The following is a 24271-nucleotide window of genomic DNA, read 5'->3' as shown; positions in this document are numbered from 1 at the left end:
TCCTGACTTTACCACATGCTAATCCTGAGTTACAGACTTGAAACATTTGTTTCAAAATCTGCCACTGCACAAAAAAATAGGGCATGAAATCGATCTTTTCAGTAATTACTGACATGATGAATAAGAGAATCTGAAACACGGAAAATAATCACGTCATTCGATACATTTTATTTATTTTTTTTCACTTTGTCGGGGGGAAAAACAGAAAAAAAAACAGTGGCACAACTTAAAAAAAACAAAACCTCAATGATATTTTGAGGCATTTTAAGCATCCAGAGGGGAATTTTTTCATCATTTGATAACGATGTGAAAGACTTAATAAAAGTTATGCTCTCTAACTGAAAATGTAAGATTGGACACCATGTCTGTTAATTGTTTAACAAACATGAAGCTGTGACAAATCATTACTGACGCGTTGTCTTTTTCAGCGGGATTCTTGTCTTTGAATCTTGGTAGGAAGCAGACCCCGGTGTGAGCGAGTCAATCATGAAGTCTTTGGCTCTTCCTGTTGCCTGTGGGTTTGTTTGCTGTCTCCATCTTCATTACTGTATGATAGAAGGAAATCTCACTGGCGCTGAGCTACTCTTCATTGTTTATCTCAAAAATAGCGTGAAAATAATGAGGGTTGGAAGGTGGGAGCTGAAGTCTTCAAGGATTAGCATAAGGACGGATCATTCAAGCAGAGACGCATCTCAAGGATGCCCAATTTTCTCAGTAAACAAAAATGGACGGGTTGGACTCTTTTAGGCTTGAAGTTTGCTGCCAATTACCCTCTGAGGGGAGTGAAGGGTGAGAGGAACTTGGAGGAGGGTGAGGAGAAGTGAGGAAGCAATTTTCAGGATAACAGAAAATGAAATCAGGTGGCAAGTTCCAATATTAGATGATTAAAACTCCTCATCACAATTAATAATGTGAAACTGGGCTGTAACATGTTTCATTCTCCCAGTTCTTCCATAGCAGCACGGTCTATTTCATCCATTTTACTATGCTGTTCGTCCACTAGGTGGCAGTAGTTTACTTCCTAAAACATTTCTTCGCCGGGGCGCGTCTGTGAGCAGCCCCACTTCAAGCTCACACACTTTATCTCAGACAACAATGCAGTTTAGGGTGACTAAATTGTGTTTTCTCTAATACTTGTGTTTCAAAAAGAGATAATAAAGATATTGATAAAGATTTATGAAGATAAAGGTTATGTGGGTGTGACGTCTGTTCACCAAGACGGCATGAGGACGACTAATATGTTTAACACCCCCCCCCCCATCACTGCTAATGTGTTGTTTCAAATCCAAGCTGCTTTAAATCCCTGCAAAAAAAAGGAGAGGGAGATCTCAGACCCACCCTGACACGTTCATATCTGAATTGTCTTGAAAAACACAAGTCAGCCGCTTGAGTTTCATCCATCACGCGATCTAAATCGTCGTCGCTTTCACAGATAAAGTAATTCAGCATCTTGTCACATTAATGAGCAGAAGCAGGATTTTATGATGTGGAGATTTGGCTCATTTTGAACAAGCACACTCAGAAATGGACAATGTGATGATTTAAAAATGAGGTTGATGCGAACTCATGTCTCTCAAGGTCTGCTCGTGAAATGAGGCTTTGAATTGATCATGCCAGTCGAGGAGATGAGCAGTGATAGTGTGTGTGTGTGTGTGTGTGTGTGTGTGTGTGTGTGTGTGTGTGTGTGAATTTTCCATGAGTCACGAGCAAGTTTTGTTCTTAAGTATGCATAATGTCCTTGCTAATGATCGTGCTGAAAGCTTCTAGGAATTTTGTTAATGCCAACCTGATTTCAATTACAACAAGCAAGTGTTTCTCACATTTACTTGAAAGTGATTTACTTTTGGTTGGTAGTTGATGCAGAACCAACCCCCCCCCCCCCATCTCTCAGCAAGTAGCCTAAGCAAACACTCAAACACCACAGCTTCTGATCAGAGGCCTGCTCTGACAAGTAAATCAATAACTTAAAACCCCTGACTTGTTTTTCTTGCCTCAATTGTTTCATTCTCTGATTGTACTGAATCAATAATTCCATGAGGCTTTTTTTTGGGGTGTTGTTGTTGATGATGAATGGAGAGGAGGAGAGAGAAAGCGAGAGTCTATTAGAGGGAGTGATAGGATGGATTGTCAACATATTAGCAAGAGCAGGTATTGCAGCTCTGATTGCAGTGGTGACCAGCACTACAAGCCTGCAGGTGATGGTGGAGGTTAAAGGTCAGATAAATCAGGGTCTTCATAGATTATTTGTTTTATGCTTCAGAGAGGAAGCTTTACGTTTTAGTGTGTCAGGCCAGAATCAATATCTTCAAGACGCTATAAAAGAATTTCCTGCCATTTGGCACAAACATCCACTGGGACTCGAGGATGAACTGCGAAGATTTTGGTGGTCAAAGGTCAATGAGCAAGGTCATTGTGCCCTCATACGTGCACTATGTCCGTCCCATTCTTATTTCTTTTTAGCAGGAACACTGTCATTGCAATCAGAGCTAGGACAAAGGGATGAAGGGAAAAGAATTTGGCGGTCAAAGGTCACCACAACATCCATCACATCCGAGCTTAAGTGATGTCTTACAATCACACTGAGGAAGCTTCTTCAAACTCGGCAGAAGCATCCACCAGGATTTGAAGATGGACTGAAAAGAGTTTTAGGTCAAAGGTCAAACCCACTGTCACCTCCTCCGCGCAAGCCATCTATCCCGCCATCGTCATATCTTAGGAACACCCAGAGGGAAGGTTGGCAGACATGTCCCCTGAGACTCAAGGACAAACTTAAAAGGTTGTGGAAGTCAAAGGTCAATATGACGTGGACCTCTTTAGAAAACGTCTTCAGATATTGTGCAAACATCCGCTTGGTGTCAAGGATGACGTACAGCTTTTTGGTGGTCAAAGGTCACTGTGACCGGTACACATTGGAGCACAGAACGTTGTGTTCTGCCCCATTCTGTCTCGTGTTCTTTGGTGCGCATCACGAGGCGTAACAGCAGTGCCACATTCCAGACTTTAACAAGCTGTGTTAAAGGAGTTTTTGTCCTCCTGCGTGAGGGATGAAGGTCAGACCCTGCTTCTCAAAATAATGGGGAAACTATCTTCCATATCCGCTGTTAATTCCCTCTTTTGATTCCCTGTGTTAATAGGAGAGCCACATTAGTAATGTCAACCTCACCAAATGACGCTCCCATAATGACCATGTAGACACTTTTGTTAACTTGTGGCTGTGAGCGCGGTGGTTGGTTTCCCTAATGGCTAATATCCAGGGTTGTGATTAAAAGCATCGCGACCATGAACCATGAACTCATTTTAATCCGAGCCATTGTCTGCAGAGGGGGAAGATAAGAGCTAATTGCGAGATTTTGTTTCAGCACAGGAAAAGGAGAGTGATGTACAGGGGAATCGCTAAAATGTAAGAATGGGACACAAGAATTTGCATAATAACTGGCTGTGTGCAATAATGATTTCCTGAAAACATTCGGAGCTTTTGTAACCAATACATTCGGATTTGCCAGTGTCAAAAACAGTTCACCGCTAATATTCCCCCTCTTGTATGGTGGGGATGTAGAGAACGTCTGTAACGTCTGACGAGAGCTGCACCTCCCACTGTACACGGCCGCAATGAAGAGCAGATGTGACATCATGGGTTAAGTAGACTCATCGTTCAATGTTGGCGCATGCTGATATGTCTTCAAGTAACCCAGTGTAATCACTCCTGCTCTTTTAAAGTTTCACCCTCCAAGAGGATATAATTGCTTTGCCAGAGTGTGTGGAACAAAGGTCAAGGACCTGAACGAAAAGGACAGATGTTTCAGGAAGTCAGTTTTAAGAACAGCCCATTTAAATAGAGTGCGGTGTGATTTATGTCTTTGGTGATCATGTTGAATTATTGCGACTATTCAGAACTCAAACTTAAGTTGAACTTTGTCTGAGTTGAATCATTTAGCACCTTAGAAGTCATTACATACCGAGCTAGACCTCTCACAGTGCTCCCTTTTAAAGGCCGTGTTCTTAAATTTATGCGTGTGAGCAAAGACCTGTAAATCAGGGGTTCAGTTGGGTACAAAAACAAAAAAAAAAGTGGCCCCCCAATAAATGATGTGTTGATTTTTGTTTCCCTGGTCACTGCAGCTGAGCAGCTCAAGCTCCGTTTTTTTCAACATGGTTGCGGAAAATATTGAATCAAAAACAAAAGGGAGGCGGAGCTTCGCAAAACACAAATGGACTTCCACTCGGTTTGCGTAGATTCAGGGGCATCAAGTATCCATGTGTGGAAATGAGGCAAGAAATTCTTTGGATAAGTGGATATAAATCGATATAAATAATGTGACAACTTCCATGGTTTTCACTCATAAAAAAAGTTTTTGGCTAATTATATTTCAAAAGTGGAGCATAACGTGAAACACATCCAAAACTATAATGGAATTATGCCTGACTTGAAACTTGATTTTTTTTTTTTTTGGTGCATTAATACCATCATAAAGGTCACCTCATTGCGTGCTACTTCTAAAGTGAGTGTCTAGTGAATCTATACCTCATTTTTTCCATTTCATGTACTTCAGCACACTGTGATTACATTTTCATTTATTCTCAAATCATTCAAATCAATCGGTAGAAGAAGAACATTTTATGAGAACACAAACGAGGCTTTTCTGAACTTCTCACAGGTTGCGCTTCTGTTTGTTGAGCATATTAATTGCGCGTCAGCGTTTATTTTCTTACTCTTTCATTATCACTGTCAGCTGCAAAACAATAGATGATGCGATGTTGTTGCTCTAATAAGCTCGAAGATACACTGATGAAAGTTAGATGTACCTTACAAGTATTCTGTACAGTCTGTGCTTTGTGTGCTTTGTGTGTGTGTGTGTGTGTGTGTGTGTGTGTGTGTGTGTGTGTGTGTGTGTGTGTGTGTGTGTGAGAGAGAGAGAGAGAGAGAGAGACAGAGAGAGAGAGAGAGAGAGAGCAAAGGCCGGCCCCTCTCACCGGGCTGAATTATAGCCGTGTCAATTCCAATCAAGTCTGTAATATTTCACACAAATGCAGAGGACTCCCAAATTCCTCTGTCTAAATGCATTTGTCCATCTGCCTACTTTAAAAGCACAACTCTTTGATTGTATCTGGAGAATTGGACCACATTGTGTCTTAGAATCACTAAAGAGGAGGGAAAAGAGTCTTTTTCATGTGTTATGAGTAAATATAGATATAATATCACCCTGGGGAGAGACCTCTGATGTATTAAAAACGTGTGTTGGGATGGAGAATTCACAGCGAACAAATCTGGGTGCTGGTGGGGGGCAGACAACTAAAAACATTAGACGATAAAAGCCAGGACTCTTGTTGCTAAGGACACATTTCAAGCACATTAAAAGACGCGTCTCTATAAAGATCAAGACAACGGGAATTTATCGTGGCACTTTAAATGTGTGTGGGGAAAAAAAGGAGGGGGCAGTTAAAGGAAAGAGACAGCTAGATTTGTAAAGTTAATGAAGACACTTGGGTTGGCATCAACCTGGCAGGTGGCGTGAGGTAACGGCCCATCGTCGTCTGGCGTACGGGAGCGATCTCAACAGGCAGGACCAGCCTGTCCTCCCTGGAAGAACGAGCAGATCCTAAATTGTATGGCTCTTATTAACAAGCAGTTTGTGACTTATGGCTGTAAAACTAATTTATTTACATGTATAAATGATACATGCCATCTAGTGGTCATAGAAATTATGATGGCAGGCAAGTAGGAAATCACATGACATCAGTAAAAGTAAAAATCCGTATGAAGAGGTGGAGGGATTCAGGCACACGAGACTCACGTTCTAAGGTGGTGGTTTTCCACCTGTTTTGACTGGATATGTGGTTCCTGTTGCTGGTATAGGCTCTACCCCCCCCACCCCCCCACCCCACCCCCCCCATGGCCCTTCACAGGACAAACGGTATGCAATGGATGGATGGATCAGTAAAAAATCATGAATGAAAGGTCCAGAAGAGAGGTTCTACAAGGCCGTTTCCTACATATGGAGCATGTAAGAATGTGAGAATCTGTCAGGTGAAACAGGTGTTGAAATCAAAACAGGACAAAACGTGAGGTAACTCCAACAAAAACTGCCGTTATTCTCCATTTCCATGCACCGACTACACGGCTCATGTTTCAAACTATAGCCGAGCATTCGGCGGTTAGCCTCATCTAAAAGTCATGAGAATTATAATTGCTTCTCGCCGCCTCAGTTATGTTCTCACCTTTGTGGGGTATAATTGATGCATTAATGATTGGAAGCAGGGAAATTCGAAATGAATAGGAGATCATTAAGGAGGGGCTCAAATTTGACAGTGTGTAGCTGCTCAGTTATTCTGTCATTATTAAAATGTAAAGTTTGGACAGATTAAAATGTATTTCCTCAGTCAGTATTTATTCAGAACACATTCGCTGTGCTGTGGCTCTGAAAATGAAGTGTGGCTTTGTTATGGCCAGTAAAACATTTTACTTTCAGTAACTTCTCCTGCACATATTGCAGGACTCAAGTGGCTCATGGAGGTGGATTTAAGGCCAAATACACAACGATAGCAGAGACACCATAGACCTGCTGAACTGATCCTGAAACTAAATCAGTACCAGTATACAGAGTATATGAAAGAAGTACAGGTGATTTTTCTTTTTTTGTTATGTCCTGATGACTGAAATATGATCGTTTGATAGCGGGATCTCTCAAAGATGGTGCTTTTGCACACCAGCAACCTAAGACCGGTGTAATGGAGGAGAAAGGGTTAATTTAGTGTAAGAAGAAACCTCCAGCACCCAGCTGCACCTGCAGTAAAAGAGAATTTTAATCGTAGTCACGTTTGATGACGAAGGTGCTGAGACTCAAACCTCTTCCCCTGCAACTCCAAGTGTGAATTTTCTTAGCAGGATACAGAGGATCAACCTGTGGTTCTGGACCTCGGAAGTAGCTCTTCGTGGTATTTTTCCGGGCACGTTATTGATACCTCTTGATCAAATTCCCTACTTCCAGCTTTACAGATGATCCTTTTGGCTGCAGGAAATCATCATGATCGCATGTTTTTGGTGGTTTGGAAGAACAGTTAGGAGCAGATTTTAACAATACTATGGTCATCATCTGCATCTAAAATTTGAGATTGTACCACAAAAGTATCTTTGTGATCCACCGTGTACTCACATTCACAACCAGTATCCAAAGCGATCGCATGTGTTCGATACAAATCTATAAATCATAGTTTCAACTGAAGAGACAAAAACACCGAAGAGGAGAGAGTCACTATGTTTTCATTAACTAGAAGTTAAATGGAATTTTCCCTGGATGCTGGAACTTCCATCGGTCCTGATTCATTACTGGACACATACTGTGGTGGCCATGCAACAAATGACCAACAGGTCCTCAGGGCCAGGTTCTTCATTTGGAGCAAGCGGCCGTAACAGCAATATTCTGCTATGTGTCCAATTTGAAGGGGTCTTGTCCGTCAGGAGAATATTGACTGCATATTAGCCAAGAGCATCTCTGCTCGGGGAAAAAAAAAAAAAGTATACGCAATGAAATCAGCGATCAGAAGTAATACTCAAAGAGTACGTCTGACCACGGGGAGATGATCCCAGAGCAATCACACACCTCTCCGTCTGCCTCTTTAACAACTGCCTCCATCACTGCTTTATAGCTTTATTGCTTTTTAATCAAGTCCTCTCACTGCACGCCACTCTCTTAGAGATGGAGAGCAAGAGAAAACAGGATGAGGACATCAACTCAAGAGCCCTAAGAAACAGAGTTATCACTCCATTCCAATAAAGATGACTTTAAGGGGGAAAAAAATAAACACATGAAGCAAGCTCAAAGACGTAATCTACTTTATAGGCATGAAAATTATTTAGTATTGACAGCAAACAAGCGTAGAGGGAGCTAAATTGGAGCAGCAAAGTAGAGAAATAGACACTTTGGGAAGAGGCCATTTTCTTTCATGACAATTTTTGGACAATATGATTGATGTTATTCTGTTAAATATAAATTTACAGCCGGCAGCCACTTGGATTAAAGAACCAGGCCAACTTTTTGGATGATACATTTATTTGTCATCCTTCTCAGATCCAGACAAGAAGATTGATAACCCTCTCACCTCCTACAGAGTACAGCTAGTTAGCTTAGCACAATGAGTGGTGGTAGGTGTAAAGTGTTAGCATGCCTCTGACAAAAGTCACAAAATACACTTTTCTCCAGAATGGCCTCTGCCTGCGGGGTTGTGCGTAACATTGAGATAACTATTTGAAAATGTGAGACATAAACAGAACTACTTTCCTGGCCAGGTGTGGTAATTTTATTTGAAACAAAATATTTGTTGATGACGTTGTGAGAGAGGATGAGGAGGATTACGTCTAAACCAAACAAGATCCCGGACTTCCAACTATTTGAACTCAACCACACTGAGATGGAACTGCAAGTTTAGCAGGCTGAGAGAGCAAGGTGAATGTATGCTAACACTTCCCATCCACTACCGTTCATTGTGCTAAGCTAACTAGCAGGCGGATAGCCTCTGTGGGTCCCAGCTCCTGAAAGCAAACACAGAGGTGAGAAGGGTATCCATTTTCTCGTCTGGCTCTGAGGCGGATGGCGTTTTTCCCAGACAGTTGGTATGTTCCTCCAACATGGCAAAAAGAAGAGATGTTGATAATAAACAAAATATTCTCTCTCTCCTCATCGGGATTGCATGACAAAATTGGAGTCTTGATCCTCAATATTATTTACGTCTTCTGCTGTTTGTATTTCCAACCTGATTCCCCCACAGAAATCAATGCACATTCGTCTCACATTGTCATGTCTTCCACCAGTTGGATCTGATCGTCAAACATTGGGAAGAATGCCATCAAGTGCTCTCAGGAATTTCAAACATAGAGAAAAAAACTGCGTCGAGTTTTCTTTTTATTCCATTTGTTTACTGTCTCCTGACTATGCCAGTCTAATGCCTTTGTTTACACAAAGAAAGTTTGATTTATTTGTGCTGCGTATCCCCCGTGGCATCTTCGTCTTCCAAACAACAGAGAGGGAGAACAAAGAAATGGTTGGGGATACATGCAAATTAAAAAAGAAAAGAAAAGAGTGCTTACTTAAGCAATCAAATGAGTTGATGATGATGTTGTTGTTGTTTTTTTACTGAACACAAGTCTGAATTTCAACTGCTGGATTCCAATGTGTGAAGTAGAAGATGCTCAGTCACGGCTGAACAGGAGACACCAAATGTCGCAGAGGAGGGAGAGAGGCGAGGAACGTATGGAGCGGTGGACACACTCGAGTAGCTGGTGAGTGGGCTGTTACAATGCTTCCTGATGAGTAAACTAAAAAACAACAACAACAAAAGTAATGAAAAATGTATTAAAGATAAGTGGCCCCCCCCACACACACACACACCCATCCATTTCACTGAGCCTCCCATCAATCCTCTGGCAGCAAACAATGGGGATGATCCTCGAGAACAGTGATGATCTTCTGTAACAGCAGTTTTTCCTCAGCTCATGTCATGTGACCGTATAAATAATAAAATAAAATCAGTCTTTTACATTAAAATGCATCATTAATATCATTACATTCTTTATTTTTTTCCCCCTTTGGGCAGACAAAGCACTCTGCACTGCAGGCTACGACTCACAGCACATTTAAATTGCAGAAACTAAGTAATGACATTATATCATCTACAAAGCCCCCGAGGAGGTTTATACAAAATACTTCATCATCCTCTTGGTAAAGAAAGACGCTCGGAGATTTCATCCTCCTCAGTTTGTCCATCATCAGGTGGCTAAAGCATCGTTTCCCCACGTTTGAACTCCACATGCAGAGCGCTTGGAGATTCGACGAAGTCATTTGTTTCGTGCAGATTGCAAACAGCTGGAAACACTTTGACAGCAGGAAGTAACAGTAATGTAGCTTCTGGCTTTATGTGACGCACGCGTGCGCGCGCGCTCACACACACACATTTCCAGCTAACTGTAATTAACAGTGGATTGTAATTGGTATAAATTCCTGATGAAGGCCAGTCATTAATGTGGTATATACTGGGTCTACAAAAACTGCATCATCATAGTGTTACTGCATATTTTTTTAATGCAAATGTTTCATATCAGTGTCTATAAATGTCTGTATAAATGTCACACGCTTGAGATCCCTCTGGGTTTATATAAACAAGGAGCAGATGTTTGGTGAGTCATTTGATTTCTGACGTATCTGCGCTCGTGATTGAATTAGGACAGAATAAAGAACAAATCCATGATAATGGTTCGAGACTGTATTTGTGTAAAAGCCATTTGCCTTGTCAGTCGTGTTTCCCGGTCACTTTAGGAAAGATCCTAGCAGGTTAGCAGAGAGCCTGCTGAAAATCCACGATTTCCTTGTGCCGATGATAAAATTAAATGTAAAATGGGCTTTTATAGGATTTATTTGAAAATTGTTGGGTGGCGCCAATATGTTCCATCTCTCACAGTCCTGGAGAATTTCTGCACGAGGGCAAAAAAATCCTCAAAACAAGAAAAACACAGGCTAATATGGCACCTTAATATATTATAAATAAAAGCCAAAAGAGCAGACTGCTTTTATGTGAACGTGGGCCTACACACGGGTAGCGTGTTGGTGCAGTGGTTAGCACTGTCGGGTGGTTAGCACGGTCAGGTTCGTGCTGGAGCACGGGATCTTACTGTGTGAGTCTCCATGTTCTCCCTGTTCCTGCGTGGGTTCTCTCTGGTACTCCAGCTTCCTCCCACAGTCCAAAGACATCAAGAGGGGACGAGGCTGATTGATAGGCTCTGTGATGGACTGGTGACCTGTCCAGGGTGAACCCTACCTCTCACCTGAAGGCTGCTGGGATAGGCTCCACCCTCCCACTGACAGGATAAGAGATAGAAAATGGATGGATGGATGGATGGATGGATGGATGGATGGACGGACGGATGGATGGATGGGCCTACACACAATCCATGTGATAAATTAAGTCTGCATATTAAATTGCTCAGCTTGTTTTGCTGCTGGATGATAAACTCTAATAGATAGAATGTCATGTATTGTATCTCAATACCAACATTTCAAACTTAATGAAACTAGATAATTAAATTGTTTTGTTTTGTTTTTACCTCCAGCAGGGAGGTCATGTTTTCACTGGTGTTTTTCTGTCAGCAGGATTATGCAAAAAAAACAAAAACAAACCCAAACTACGAGTTTGATGAATCCCAGTCTGAATAGCGCCACCTTGGGGTTACAGGAAGGTAGCCTGATGTAACAAACGTCATTTGATTTACATACAAAGTGCACAGTGTTGTCGTCACATGATGTACAGCAACATTATAAATGCAGTAATAATTTCTCTAGCCCCACCTAGTGGAGGCAGGAAGTGATATTTGGACCATGTCGAATGTGCTTCTTCATGCGAGATCTAAATATAACCAGGTGACACCATCGTCTCGCTCAGCGATACATCACCACATCGCAGTCGATGATCCATCCTGCTCTGACGATCATTGTCTCTCACTCTCTCTCACTGTATCTGTTTAACTCCGCCAAGACAACCAGACCCGTGACGTCACAGGGTAAAGATAATGACTCTCACTGGAATTCATCCGATGCGCTCAGACGTCACCCCAACGAGTCTGGATCCTAATCTGAAGTTTGGTCTGAAAGTGAAACTTTGAGATGGTTGGTTCTGAGCAGGGCGCGAAGGTGAACTGATCCCAGATTTGATAGAAAATCCTCCCCTGCTGAAGGGGTTCAATCCACTGTCACCTTTTGAAGATATTGTTTTGCATTCAAAAAGCAGCTCCGTCTGAAATAACAGAGGAGTGCAAATAAGAGAGCGGTCTATGCCTGTGTGCAGCCTATCAAAAAGTCCCAGACAGACAAAGGCACAGCGCGAGGGCCTGGGGCGTCAATACTTGTCCCTTAACCTGAACCAAGGAAGTGTTGCCTGCCTCTCTAATTGGCAATCAATCTACACACACATATTTTGAATATCAAAAACTTTCATTTTCTTCTCCCCTCCCTCCCTCATTTTATCGTAATAGTATGGCAAAGTAAAACAGACGTGCAAAATAATTAGTATCACATTGTGATACAACAGCATCATACAACCTTGGGGAAGGCCCTGGTGTACCAGCTAGCATCTACAGATATTATTTCATGATAATTAGCATAAATACTGCAATGAGATTTCAGCCCCGGGGCAGAGGGGTTCCAGGGGTATGGTGATCTCTCCTGAACATCGTGCGTAATTGTTTTTTATTTTTAAGCCGGTACAAAACACGGGTTTGGCTGACAAAAAGTCATATCCCAAATACTGAAAGTCAAATTTTTGTCAATTCTGTGGCTGAATCAGTGACTAAAGAAGTACAAACATTAAGGTCTGCAAATACAGTACCAACATCCATTTGAAGAGATGGGGGGAGAAAATCAAAGTTGAGTGTTTGCAGTGTTTGCCTTGCAAGTAATACTGCAGCAATGACTGATCCTCATCAACCCCCCCGCCCCCAAAAGCGTGCCTCCTTTGACAACTCATGTGGAGTCTTATGGGCCGTATTATTCAAGAAGTCCAGTCCAGGTTAAGAGGATGCGGCTGATTTGAATTTTCACTGCTAATTTTAATCTGGAATTTAAAAATCCTCGTGAGCGATGACGTGTTTCCAGCGAGATAAACACCCCGCTAATGACGGTATAACCAACACACCGAACCCCCATTTCAAGCATGAAATGGTGGATGTTTTACCTCTATCACCCCGCTTGCTGGATATTGGTGAGCTTAGTGGAGTCACACATCTGGAGTGAGGCGAGGGGCCCCAGAAGCAGGGCTTAGGAGCAGCGTGTCGCCTTTGCTCTAAAGCCAGGATGGTATTGATGCTAATGGTGCTGGGGCAGCCCCGCAGCCTGCCACCTCTTTAATCTCTTCTAATACTCTCACCACCCACGGCTGTTTACTTTTCCATTTGCCTGAGTGATTCTTCCACATATTCTTCATGTTCTGGAGACGACGTTCTCTTCAGCCAATTGTAAGGTCTAGAAATACCAACTACAACAATGTAGACTGTTTTTTTTTTCTATACTTGCTTGGAAAGGCAGAGGGAAAGAGAAAGCATGATGTGATTATGATATTTGACGTGAGATTGGGCGGGGTTACAAAAAAATAACATCCAAGGTTATTGTGACGTATTAATGAATATTTATTTCAGTTCTCCTTTGCCATGGTAACTCCTCCAGGAAAATGTTATGATCCTTCAAATTGTAACATTTCGGGCTCTATTGTTTATCTATACAGGTTTGTATATATGTGCACTACTACTTTTTTACTTACAGGCTACTTTTATCTCTGCTGCTAATCGGAGTGGTTTGCTTCTTTATTACCGAATGTAATGTAATGTAATCTAACTTTATCCATGGTGCACATGAATATTGGAGGTCTGAAATTCACTCTGCTTTGCTGAGCTCGCTCACTCCTGACTTCTAGACTTTCACCCACAGAAGTGAGCAGGGACGCAAACAATTTTTGGCAAGAGGGCACATATGCAAAATGTTTTTTCCCTCATTTTTAAACTTCATGTCTTCCGAAAGTAAACTTTGAGGGCGTTTTGGAGCACAAAATGTTGAAAAGAAAAATACAGAATATGAAAATACTTTGGTGGTCAAAGGTTAAGATCAACCCACATGTACACAATATCTCAGGATCACCCTGCGGGTATTTCTTTGACAATAATGTCCTCTGTGACTGAAGGATGAACTGAAAAGATGTTGCAGGTCAAAGGTCAAGTAAGGCCACAGTGAAAAGCACCCATTAAGGAACTACTCAGTACAACGCAATGTGGTATTTCTGTTGGAATGACGACTACAGAGTAGTTTTCCACTCATGCTGTCACAGAACATACAGCTAGTTGACCGTTAGCGCAAGCATTTCTGGCCAAGGCACAGATAATTTGAGACGATGCGATGTTTTTTCTTAACGCAAGCATGTAAAAGTTCTTGTTTCCCATTACTGCACCCAGGTGACGTGTATGGGACATTTTCAAGTACCACGCTAAATGCATACTACTTTAATGTACTCATCATGGTAAGCCGGTATCCGGCCTGATCCGTCTGAATTACCCAAACAGAACCAACCAAACTTGTTCACAGAATTGTTCAGCGTTGCGTATACTTTGGAGAGGAAAGAAGAAAGATGCCCGCTGTTGATAGGCAAGCTTTCAAACAGCTGCTGGCGAATGAGCATGGGAGAAACTTTGAGAGAGAATTGCCTCCTCCTTGGCTGAACTTGGTTTCTCTCATCCTCATCAAAGAAGTAACACAGGTTCAACCTCTACAGTAATTCAAATGGAGCCCACTGCACTGAGAAAGCCTGCTTGCACAAAATCTAGTTCCTAGAGCAGGATCGCTGCAGTGCATTTGCTGGTTAAAAGATTGGAGTATACAAAAAAAAAAAAAAAATCAGTCATCCAAATAAACAACAAACTGGGATTTAATTTCCTTACATCACCCAGTTTTATAGATAGAATTTAGGGTGTACTGATGTTTTTATTTTTATTTTTTGTGTGCATTCAAATAATCAATCTATCCATTTTCTATACTGCTTATCCGTTAAGGGGCCCGGGGGGGGGGGGGGGTGGCTATCCCAGCTGAAACTGGGCAAGAGGAAGAGTTCACCTGTCACCAGTTTGTTGCAGGGCCATTAGGAGCAATTAGGGGTTCCGTATCAAACCAGCGACCCTTTGGTTGCTAGACAGCCACTCTACGCCTGGGCCATGCTGCCCCTCATGCAAATAATTTCACAATAAAACAGTGAAGCTGTAAACTACATTTACTGAGTTGGTGTTTCGGGGAATGTCGGTGCTGACAAGTTCCCAACAACTACATGTACCTCACAGGACACGTAGACCACTGAGCTAGCAAATTGCAAGTGCGGAGTTAGTGGCCCCGCTGGGATTGTGATGGTCGCATTTTTAATTATCATTTAATGACATTATAATTACATTTTCATGTCAATGTGTCTCAGTAATTGTCCCGGTGGTTTTCATAGTATTTGGTCACAAGAGTGTTCGGAGAGTGGGGAGCTGCAGATTATGTATCTGAATTCAGACGTGTGAAAATCTGAATATAGGAAGTCATTCACCATAAATAATGTTAGTGATAAATGATTTCCTGTTAAATTTGTACTTTTATCAGTTCATGAAATTACACTTTGAATCCCTGATTAAAACAACTTTACTGGTTAAAGTTAGCATTGTTCGACATGCAGCTGTTCTGGTGTCTTTTGTAAATAAGCGTGAGAAATAATCTTCCACCGTAAACCATCTGTTGTTTTGTTTGCACTTGAAATTCACGAGAGACTTCCATCATTAATTATGCAGTCTCGCATAGTCAGACACCTCTCCATTACGATGTGCCAGCAAAGAGGAAAAGTCTGGCTCAATCCGTTACCGTGATAGGGAAAAAAAAAAGACAAAAAGATCCGGCTCGTTTGTATTTCTGCGTGCAAACCATCGTAGTCATGGGCAGCTGTAGGACTGGAATGTAGCAATGATGCCTTTGCAAATTAAAGAAGTCAGGATCTTCTTAGAAAACTTGTTTCTATTTATTGTACACATTGAAGTAACCTAAAAAACAAAAAACAAAATGCAATTTATTTTACAGCTCGATCCAAACCTTGCAAGTTCCGAACTTGCTACCTTGAAGGTTGCAGTTGGCTCACATAGCGACGAGGGCTTTGAAAATGCCTGCAGCATTCTTCCTCTAGTGACCTCAAGTACTCACTGTGACAAACTCCTATTGCAAAATAAACTTTTATGAAGTACCTTTTGGCACACCAAGTAGATTATAATGAATCCTTTTCCCGCTTCATGTTATTGTGAGGATTAACCAAGCCACTAGAAGAATTATACTTAGAGTAAACTGATAAAACTTCCCACAAACATAAGATTTAATCATCCATGGTGAGAGGACTTTGAGACCATTTGAAGTCCGTAGAGACAACCAGTGACAGACTCACTGAGCTACCTGGAAGCTGATGTTCATTTTTACAGATGGGAGTCCTGATTCGATATCTGGTGACTGTTTGTTGGGCTTGATTCAGTGATTCTGTGGCCTGCTATTCCGTTATTCCTGTGGAACTATCTCTTCATCCCCGGGAAGCATTATTTATTCTCCTGATACCCCCTCCACATTGAGTTAATTGTATCACCCCTGTTTACCCTTTTATTTTCTGTGTGTGTGTGTGTGTGTGTGTGTGTGTGTGTGTGTGTGTGTTTGACTGCCTTAATGGAGACAGGTGTGTTGGGGACAAGCACGGCCTCACCAGCTGCATAAAATCCAGCCATCAAGTCTGCCGTCTTACTCTCGGCCAAAACTCAAACTAGAAGGACCACTGATGGTACAGTTTTGTCCCAAGGAGACACTTTGTGTATTCCAAAAAAAGTCTGCTTCAGTTATGAAATATACAGGCTTTTGAGGGAAAAATGTTTCCATGTGGATGTGCAACTGAGACAGCAAACACCGAAAGATAATGTTAGCTCAGAGCTAAGACCAACCACCAAAAGCTAAGGTAATCTTAGAAAAGTGAAGTCTCAAGTACACTGCTAGCATAGTGCTAAGAATGAACACCAACTTATAGAACTGAGAGTGAATTTACTTGGAACTATGAGAAAACACCAAAAGATAATGTTTACTAAGAATACCAAAAAAAAAAGAAAAAGAAAAAGATAACATGAGCATAAAATTAAGAGCAAATACTTAATATAATGCTGGATTCTCCCCCCAGGCCCCTTTTTAGATTTGTTGTGACTGGTCTCTTTATATAAAAACACTAGTGAAACCTCAAATATGTGACGCACAATCAAGTAATATTTATATTCTTTTTTTTGTTTCACGACAGCTTGGGCTAACAGAGTACGCAAGCTGAAGGCAATCGATCAATCCATTCAGTCCGATCAATCTTCTTTGCAGTTCTATGGTCGTAAAACAAAAAGGAATAAGAAAATGTTCAAACCACCTGAAGTGTTTTCTACCAGGTCCTGGCTTCAGTGGAAACAAGAACCCACGCAACCAAAAAACCTATCTCTGCTCTTTCAGATCCATGCTGTAAGCGATACACAAGAGCAGAGATGGAATTGGTGTCCTCAGCTGGAGTCCGAGTCCTCAGAAGTGGAAGCTAACGTTTCAGCATTCTTGATGGACTCCTCACTTCATATCTGGCCGCTGTCAGCTTCTGGGGCTTGGCCACTGTGGAGTCTGTCATTGACTGTTTATGGATTCTAGACTCCATCAGTCAGTATCACTGTCAGCTGCTTCTAAGTCCTGCTCACTTTCTGATTCTATGACCCCATCACTGTTTACTTCTGATACTCCATCATCGTCTGAGTCTTGGGCTTCTTCCCTGACTGTTTCTGGGTCCTGGTCACTGTCCAAGTCTCGGACTCTGCCACTAGCAGCATCCGGGATGCAATTGTTTGCCTGATGGTCCTGGTCACTGCCTGATTCTATGCTGGGACTGGAGTCACTGCTGGTGTAAATCCCGGTGATGAATGGATGTTTGAGGACATCGTCGGGTGTAATCCTTTCCCTGTCGCACCATTTGAGCATCTTCCTCAACAGGTCCATGCACTCCACCCACTCATCAATGTCCGTCTCATTTTCTGGACTCTGGCATAGCAATAAAAAATTTTTTAAAAATTAAGCAGCGACCAAATTCATTTTTAAAGATCACAACAAGACAAACATCCAATTCACCTTTTAGCATCCTCTCTCTCCATGAGCACTTACCCTTTTAATTCGCCTTGTTGAACTTTCATATGCTGCCAATTTCTTTAAAAAGAAAATTAACATGTTTTAGCTCATGATTACGAAACTTTAACAGCTGTTTAGAAAATAATGGTACGATTGAAACAAATGTTAAAATTTGAAAGATCGAGTATTCACCTTGAATTTCCAGCGACCGGAAGCTGTCTTTTTAAAGTATTTACTCGTTTCCCTTCCCCACTTAAGGAGACGGGCTGGTGGTTGTCCCAGGAGTGTGACGTAATCTTGCAGCTGGAGAAAAAGAAACATTGGCATTATTTCATGGTTGACAATTTACTCCCATTAGTCACGGCAGGACAACACACAATCACGTGGTAACATGCATACTTCGATGTATATGCATCCTCAAGGAGATCCTGAAATTAATTAAAACAAAACTGGACACTTTTAATGGGTAAAGGGCAATTATTCATCTGATTGTCTTTAAATTTAACACAGTATCGTGGCGGCGCGGTGGTGCAGCGGTCAGCACTGTCGCCTCACAGCATGAAGGTTTCGGGTTTTGTGTCCCGGCTCCAGCACAGGGTCTTTCTGTGTGGAGTCTCCATGTTCTCCCTGTGTGGGTTCTCTCTGGTACTCCAGCTTCCTCCCACAGTCCAGAGACATCAAGAGGGGACGAGGCTGATTGATAGTCTAAACTGATACACACACAGTCTCTCAGGTATATGAAGAGAGCTTCCCTACAGAATTAATAGAAGATGGAAAGCCAGTCCACTTATAATACACAACTTACTTGCTCGTCGTCTGTTCTTCCCTTGAAAGGCTCCATGCCTGAAATCATGGATGCCATCACAATGCCCAGCGACCAGATGTCCAGGGCCTGGGAGTAGGGCAATCCAAGAATGACCTCTGGAGCCCTGAGTGTGGAGGAAAGGCATTTCATCATTTATTAAGATAATAATCAACCAAAGCGATAAACTTGACACTAACAGCAGAAAATGCCAAAACAGAACAGTCTGGTAAAAGAGAGATGAATGTTTCTGTAGGTCTTACTTGAAGGAAGCCAACTCCTGAATCTTGACCTGTCCAGTTCTAGATCTGTCCACAGCCGAGCCGAACTCCATCAGTTTGATCTTGAAGGGCTGCAGCACTCGATCCACCAACATGATGTTGAATGGATTCACATCAGTGTGGATCACCCTCACGCCTTTGAGGGCTGACAATGCTGTGGCCATCTGGAAAGAACCATAAAACTTATTTTTAAGAAATTGTGAACAATGGAACAGGCAAATGGGCAGCCTGACTACATAATGCTGGTCTACAACAATTATAAGGTGAGAAATACAATTCAGAGGATTACATTTGGAAACTTAAATGCTTATTTGTCAATTATTTTACCTGTTGCATGACAGTCCTCACATCCTGGAGACGCATAGGGGCCTGCCGTTGGACAAGGTACTGTCCCAGGCTGATGTCTACCTTCTCGAACACCATAAGGTTCTTCCCACAACCCAGGAACTTTTTCCGGCATGAATAGATCTCGACAATGTTCCTCTCGTGCAGGTTGGCCCCCATTAACTTCTTGGCAATATTTATCTAGAGACACGTGACATGTTTTTATATATATTAAGTTGCAGAAAAGAAATTCACGAGTTGTAATATATGTTATCAACTAAAAAGCATCAAAGTTTATTTGGTCATTTCCAATTTCAAAAAAAAAAAAATTGAAATAAAACATGAACTCACTTCATTTTCAGAAATCTTCCGTTCATAGGTCCTCTTAATGGCTACAGTCCTTTTTAATCTTCCATGAAAACATTCAAAGATGTCGCCATAGTTGCCTGATTCCACATGTCTCAGCTGTTTATAATTCATTGGAGGGCTGTATGTTGATGTCAAGTTTCCCATGTTTGAAATGTTTTAATCTGAATTGACGACAAAAAGAGAAAAAAAAGCATTATTAAGGGTTCCTACAGGTCCAGAACAATCTGGAAATTTAGACTGGATTTCCAGTCCAGTCATGAAAACACCTGGAAATAGATGTAAAATGACCAATGGGGGGGGGGGGGGGGGTTGTTGCACCAGAAATCTGTTATCGCATTTAGTTTCACTTAATTGTTGTTCTTCTTTCCTTTAATATGCTAACAGGAAATGAATGTTCCTGTCCGGCCAAATCAATATTACGATTACATGAAAACTGTAGCAAACTTGCGATTTGTTGGAGACCACAGCCCTGCGCCGTTGTGCAGCCACGTTGGGAAAACCAAGCACCGATTTAGCTTGAACGTGAACCAACAGCTCTGCAAGTGTCCATCAACTGGTAAGACGAAGAAATGAAGGAAGGTGCCGGTAACGGATAGAACGAATTGAAAACGAGCTTCGTTGTGCTTGAGATTGACAAGTTTTGTCCGTATGTATTTTACATGGTACTCATTCCCTAATGTTTTTAATGTCGGTAGCTAACCTTAGAGCTGTGTTACTGGTGGCGTTTTGGCAAACACTTATTACATCAGGGTTAGGGTTAATAACCCATTTTGCAGTCGAAATAAAACCCATTTAATTCATGTGGGCGTGAGGAGGGGTTCACCCTGGACGGGTCACCAGTCCATCACAGGGCCAACACATAGAGACAGACAACCATTCACACTCACAGCCACACCTACGGTCAATTTAGAGTTTTTCAACGCCCACATTTGTTAATTAAAAAACTGAAACCAAAAGTCTAATCAGAGGGTAGCCCGTAGACTTGACTGACAGGATGAAGGTGGTGTCGGACTCAGAGTGGAAAGCGAAGCTACGTTTAACGCTGGATTTTAGGTTCAGACATGTCTCTCTGCCTCGGCTGCAAAACCCACCAACCGCTAGCCCACCGGCACGCTGTCATCCCACTGCGCTGGTGATAAAAGACCTGAGTGCAGAAGGTCATTCATATTTTTCTGTTTTTTTTTGTCGGTTATTTGTTTTCCAAGAGTAAGTTTAACTAAAATTAAGGTTTCGTTAATCTACACAAATAAAATCCTAGGCGTAACGACCCCTTATGCCCCTGTTAAACAATGATTTGATTATAGAGCACACCGTATAGTGTACATAATGGTATTAGTTTTTACTTTTGTGAAACTATTCCAGAGATATCAATTTGAAATTCATTCCAGGGACGTGGATTATAAACCAGTCACTGGATTTAGTGACTGCTGCAATTCAAGTGAGCGTAACAGAAGAGGAAAGCTCCACCTCCGCACTTTTAAGCCTGCACTTTGATTGTCAGCGCCTCAAGCACCCTCTGCCCCTCAGTGTATTTGGCTCCGTCCGTTTTGGGACACCCTTCATCAGCCTTGCCCCACCCTCGCAGAAGACACCACAAAACTTTCATCTCAGTCCAAGCAGTGACGTGCGGTCAGGGGAGGCAAGTGAGGCCCTGCCTCACCTGTCATCATGGAAAGAAAAAAATGTAAATTGAAAAAAATAAATGTAATTGTTGTATTTATCCTTTGATTTGTACTATGAGGTTGTTTTGCTTTCAACTAAACCAGTTTTAAGTTATTTTTTTATTCAAAATCACAGATTTTTCAAATACTGAGAAGAGACGTGGTGGTGAGGCACCAGGCAGCTGAGCCTCACCAGGGGTTGCGCAATGACTCGGCTAACTGTGCTGCATGCTACGCAGGGAGCCCGTATTGCTGTCTCTTTCTATGTCGCTGTTAAAATGTTCAAATACTTTTGCTATATTAACTACATTGCTATAGTTTAGCTGGTGAATATCATGTATAGTGTTTTTGTCGAAAACTGTATGTGTAATGTTTGTTTATGTAATGTATGTTAATGTATGTTTCTTGTGCTGAGCGATCATAAAAGGTGCCGGGTGAGGCACGCAGTTCTCCCGCTTCACGGAGGAGGCGCTAGTGAGCCCAGGGATTCTGCTTGCGCCTCCTCCGCTCCGCTGCAGACTGAGTGACAGCGAGCTACAATTTACTGTAAGGAAAGTCAAGTGCAGTCATTCAGTTATTTTTTTTTTCCTCCTGAGTGGCCGTAATGTCACAATGGAGGATTACATTTCTAAGCTAAAACAATTTTCTAAATTGGATTTTCAATCGAAGCAGGAGGTTCACGCTAAAGTATCCAAAGCGCTGAAGAAGCTATGGCAGACAGAGGCCAAAACATGGAGAACATTTTTTTTTGTCTGGTTTTTATTATTAAGGGCAGGTTTTTTTTTCATGTGTTTACAGATCTGATTGTGATGAAGTCAGTGCCTCAGCAGCCACGAACCTCACCGCGCGTCACTGAGTCCAAGGGAGGTGCCATGCCCCTTTCGGCTGTTAAGCAGTGAAAGTATTTCAATTTGACGAATGTGTTTGCGTGTGTTTACCAAGTCTAGTTTAAGTCAGACAACATAAATTGACACTTTCCAACCCTATGCTAAGGTTGGGGTGTGCGATGTGACGATATTGGAACGTGTAGACGATGTGCCAAAGTGAGGAGATCGTATGAATCGTTCGCGCGCCTCGCGACTCCGCTGTTTGAGCGGGGTGTCGAAACGGGATCTGCCACCGTGCGCAGGTTTTGCGAGGGGCGGCGGACGGTGCGCGGCGCCACCGGCGAGTTTCAAAACTGAGCGGCGCCCAATGTCACATTCTATAAATTGCAGTTCTATGCTGATGCGCCGACGCACCAGATGCGTCGTCAACCTGACCGACCAATCATAGCGAACTACAGGTAGTGACGCAATTTCTTACCTTCCTCCTTATTTGCGTGTGTAGCGGTAGCCACACGGACAGCCATGGCTGAAAGCCTGAGCGAGGAGTTGGTCTCAAAGGAAAACTCCACTTCCATTACATGGAATTGGTTTGGCTTTTCCCCAAATGACAAAGCGCAGACGAAGGTAATTTGCAAAGTTTGCACAGAGACGGTTCGCATAGCAACACCACGAATTTGTTTAATCACTTTTAGTAGGTGTACGTCCTTTGCACATGTTGGCAAAACTGCAACAGTTTGAATGAAAATCTTTTCAGAAAGGTTCTTTGGCCTAAATTGTTTGTTTTTTTCTTTCTTTTAGGACTGTTTTACATACAGAAATGGTCTGGTTGCACTGACCAGAAACTTGCAAATTAGTCTCAAAAATCAATGTGAAAAGAATCGGGATAAAATCGAAATCGTGATTTTTTTTTTTTGATTATTGAAAAATCGTGATATGATATTTACGCCATACCGCCCACCCCAATGCTAACGTAAAGAATGACATCACATGTAATTTTGTCGTCTCAGAGCTCCATCATTCACCTGCTCTCCGATTGCCAGTTGAATGAAGCCTCACCACGTTGTTTTTCAATCAAATCGGTTTGATTATTACTCGTCTCCACGGCCTCACTTCGTCATTCTGCAAGCTTTTACTTAAAGTAGGGCTGAACCACAAACCAAGAGATGACAGTCAGTTTGTGAGTGATCCTGAGATGACAGTCAGTTTGTGAGTGATCCTGAGATGACAGTCAGTTTGTGAGTGATCCTGAGATGACAGTCAGTTTGTGAGTGATCCTGAGATGACAGTCAGTTTGTGGGTGATCCTGTGATGACAGTCAGTTTGTGGGTGATCCTGAGATGACAGTCAGTTTGTGGGTGATCCTGAGATGACAGTCAGTTTGTGAGTGATCCTGAGATGACAGTCAGTTTGTGAGTGATCCTGAGATGACAGTCAGTTTGTGAGTGATCCTGAGATGACAGTCAGTTTGTGGGTGATCCTGAGATGACAGTCAGTTTGTGAGTGATCCTGAGATGACAGTCAGTTTGTGGGTGATCCTGTGATGACAGTCAGTTTGTGGGTGATCCTGAGATGACAGTCAGTTTGTGGGTGATCCTGAGATGACAGTCAGTTTGTGGGTGATCCTGAGATGGTGATCCTGAGATGACAGTCAGTTTGTGAGTGATCCTGAGATGACAGTCAGTTTGTGGGTGATCCTGAGATGACAGTCAGTTTGTGGGTGATCCTGAGATGACAGTCAGTTTGTGGGTGATCCTGAGATGACAGTCAGTTTGTGGGTGATCCTGAGATGACAGTCAGTTTGTGAGTGATCCTGAGATGGTGATCCTGAGATGACAGTCAGTTTGTGGGTGATCCTGAGATGACAGTCAGTTTGTGGGTGATCCTGAGATGACAGTCAGTTTGTGAGTGATCCTGAGATGACAGTCAGTTTGTGGGTGATCCTGAGATGACAGTCAGTTTGTGGGTGATCCTGAGATGACAGTCAGTTTGTGGGTGATCCTGAGATGACAGTCAGTTTTTGAGTGATCCTGAGATGACAGTCCCAGTGAACGTTTGCCGTGTTGTTCAAGTTAACTGGAGCATCACAGGATTTCGTTCAGAGTTCGGCTCACACAGATTAAGATGAAGTAGTTTCAGTTCTAACTCCACAATTTTGGATTCAATTCAAATATGAACTGGTTCAATTTTTAAAATTTTTTTTTTTTTTTTAACAACTAGTGTTCTGCTTTGGCCCCTCTTTAATATAATTAGCTTAGCATGCTGCTTGGCTAGCCCATGGAGCATCCTCGAGTTGAGC

At 42.2% G+C, this 24271-nt stretch overlaps 1 protein-coding gene across 1 annotated transcript; it reads right to left on the bottom strand.

Annotated features, from left to right (window-relative positions):
• Nucleotides 1–15987: 15987 nt before the first annotated feature.
• LOC147243166 (homeodomain-interacting protein kinase 1-like) lies at nt 15988–23294 on the bottom strand. Its single transcript, XM_086189305.1, has 8 exons — nt 22998–23294; nt 19470–19648; nt 19122–19319; nt 18777–18958; nt 18517–18640; nt 17904–18014; nt 17748–17789; nt 15988–17627 (listed from the first exon to the last, which is right to left on the bottom strand). Exons 2-8 carry the CDS (start codon nt 19629–19631, stop codon nt 17250–17252), a joined length of 1197 nt encoding a protein of 398 aa, XP_086045431.1. The 5' UTR covers nt 19632–19648; nt 22998–23294; the 3' UTR covers nt 15988–17249.
• Between the last annotated feature and the right edge of the window lie 977 nt (nt 23295–24271).

This window comes from Aulostomus chinensis, chromosome 20 (assembly GCF_037954235.1).
Source record: "Aulostomus chinensis isolate RoL2024-O1b breed Wild chromosome 20, RoL_Achi_v1.0, whole genome shotgun sequence".
NCBI classification, from domain to species: Eukaryota; Metazoa; Chordata; class Actinopteri; order Syngnathiformes; family Aulostomidae; genus Aulostomus; species Aulostomus chinensis.
The sequence above is the reverse complement of the archived record's forward strand: the minus strand, read 5'-3'. Positions and strand labels throughout refer to the sequence as shown.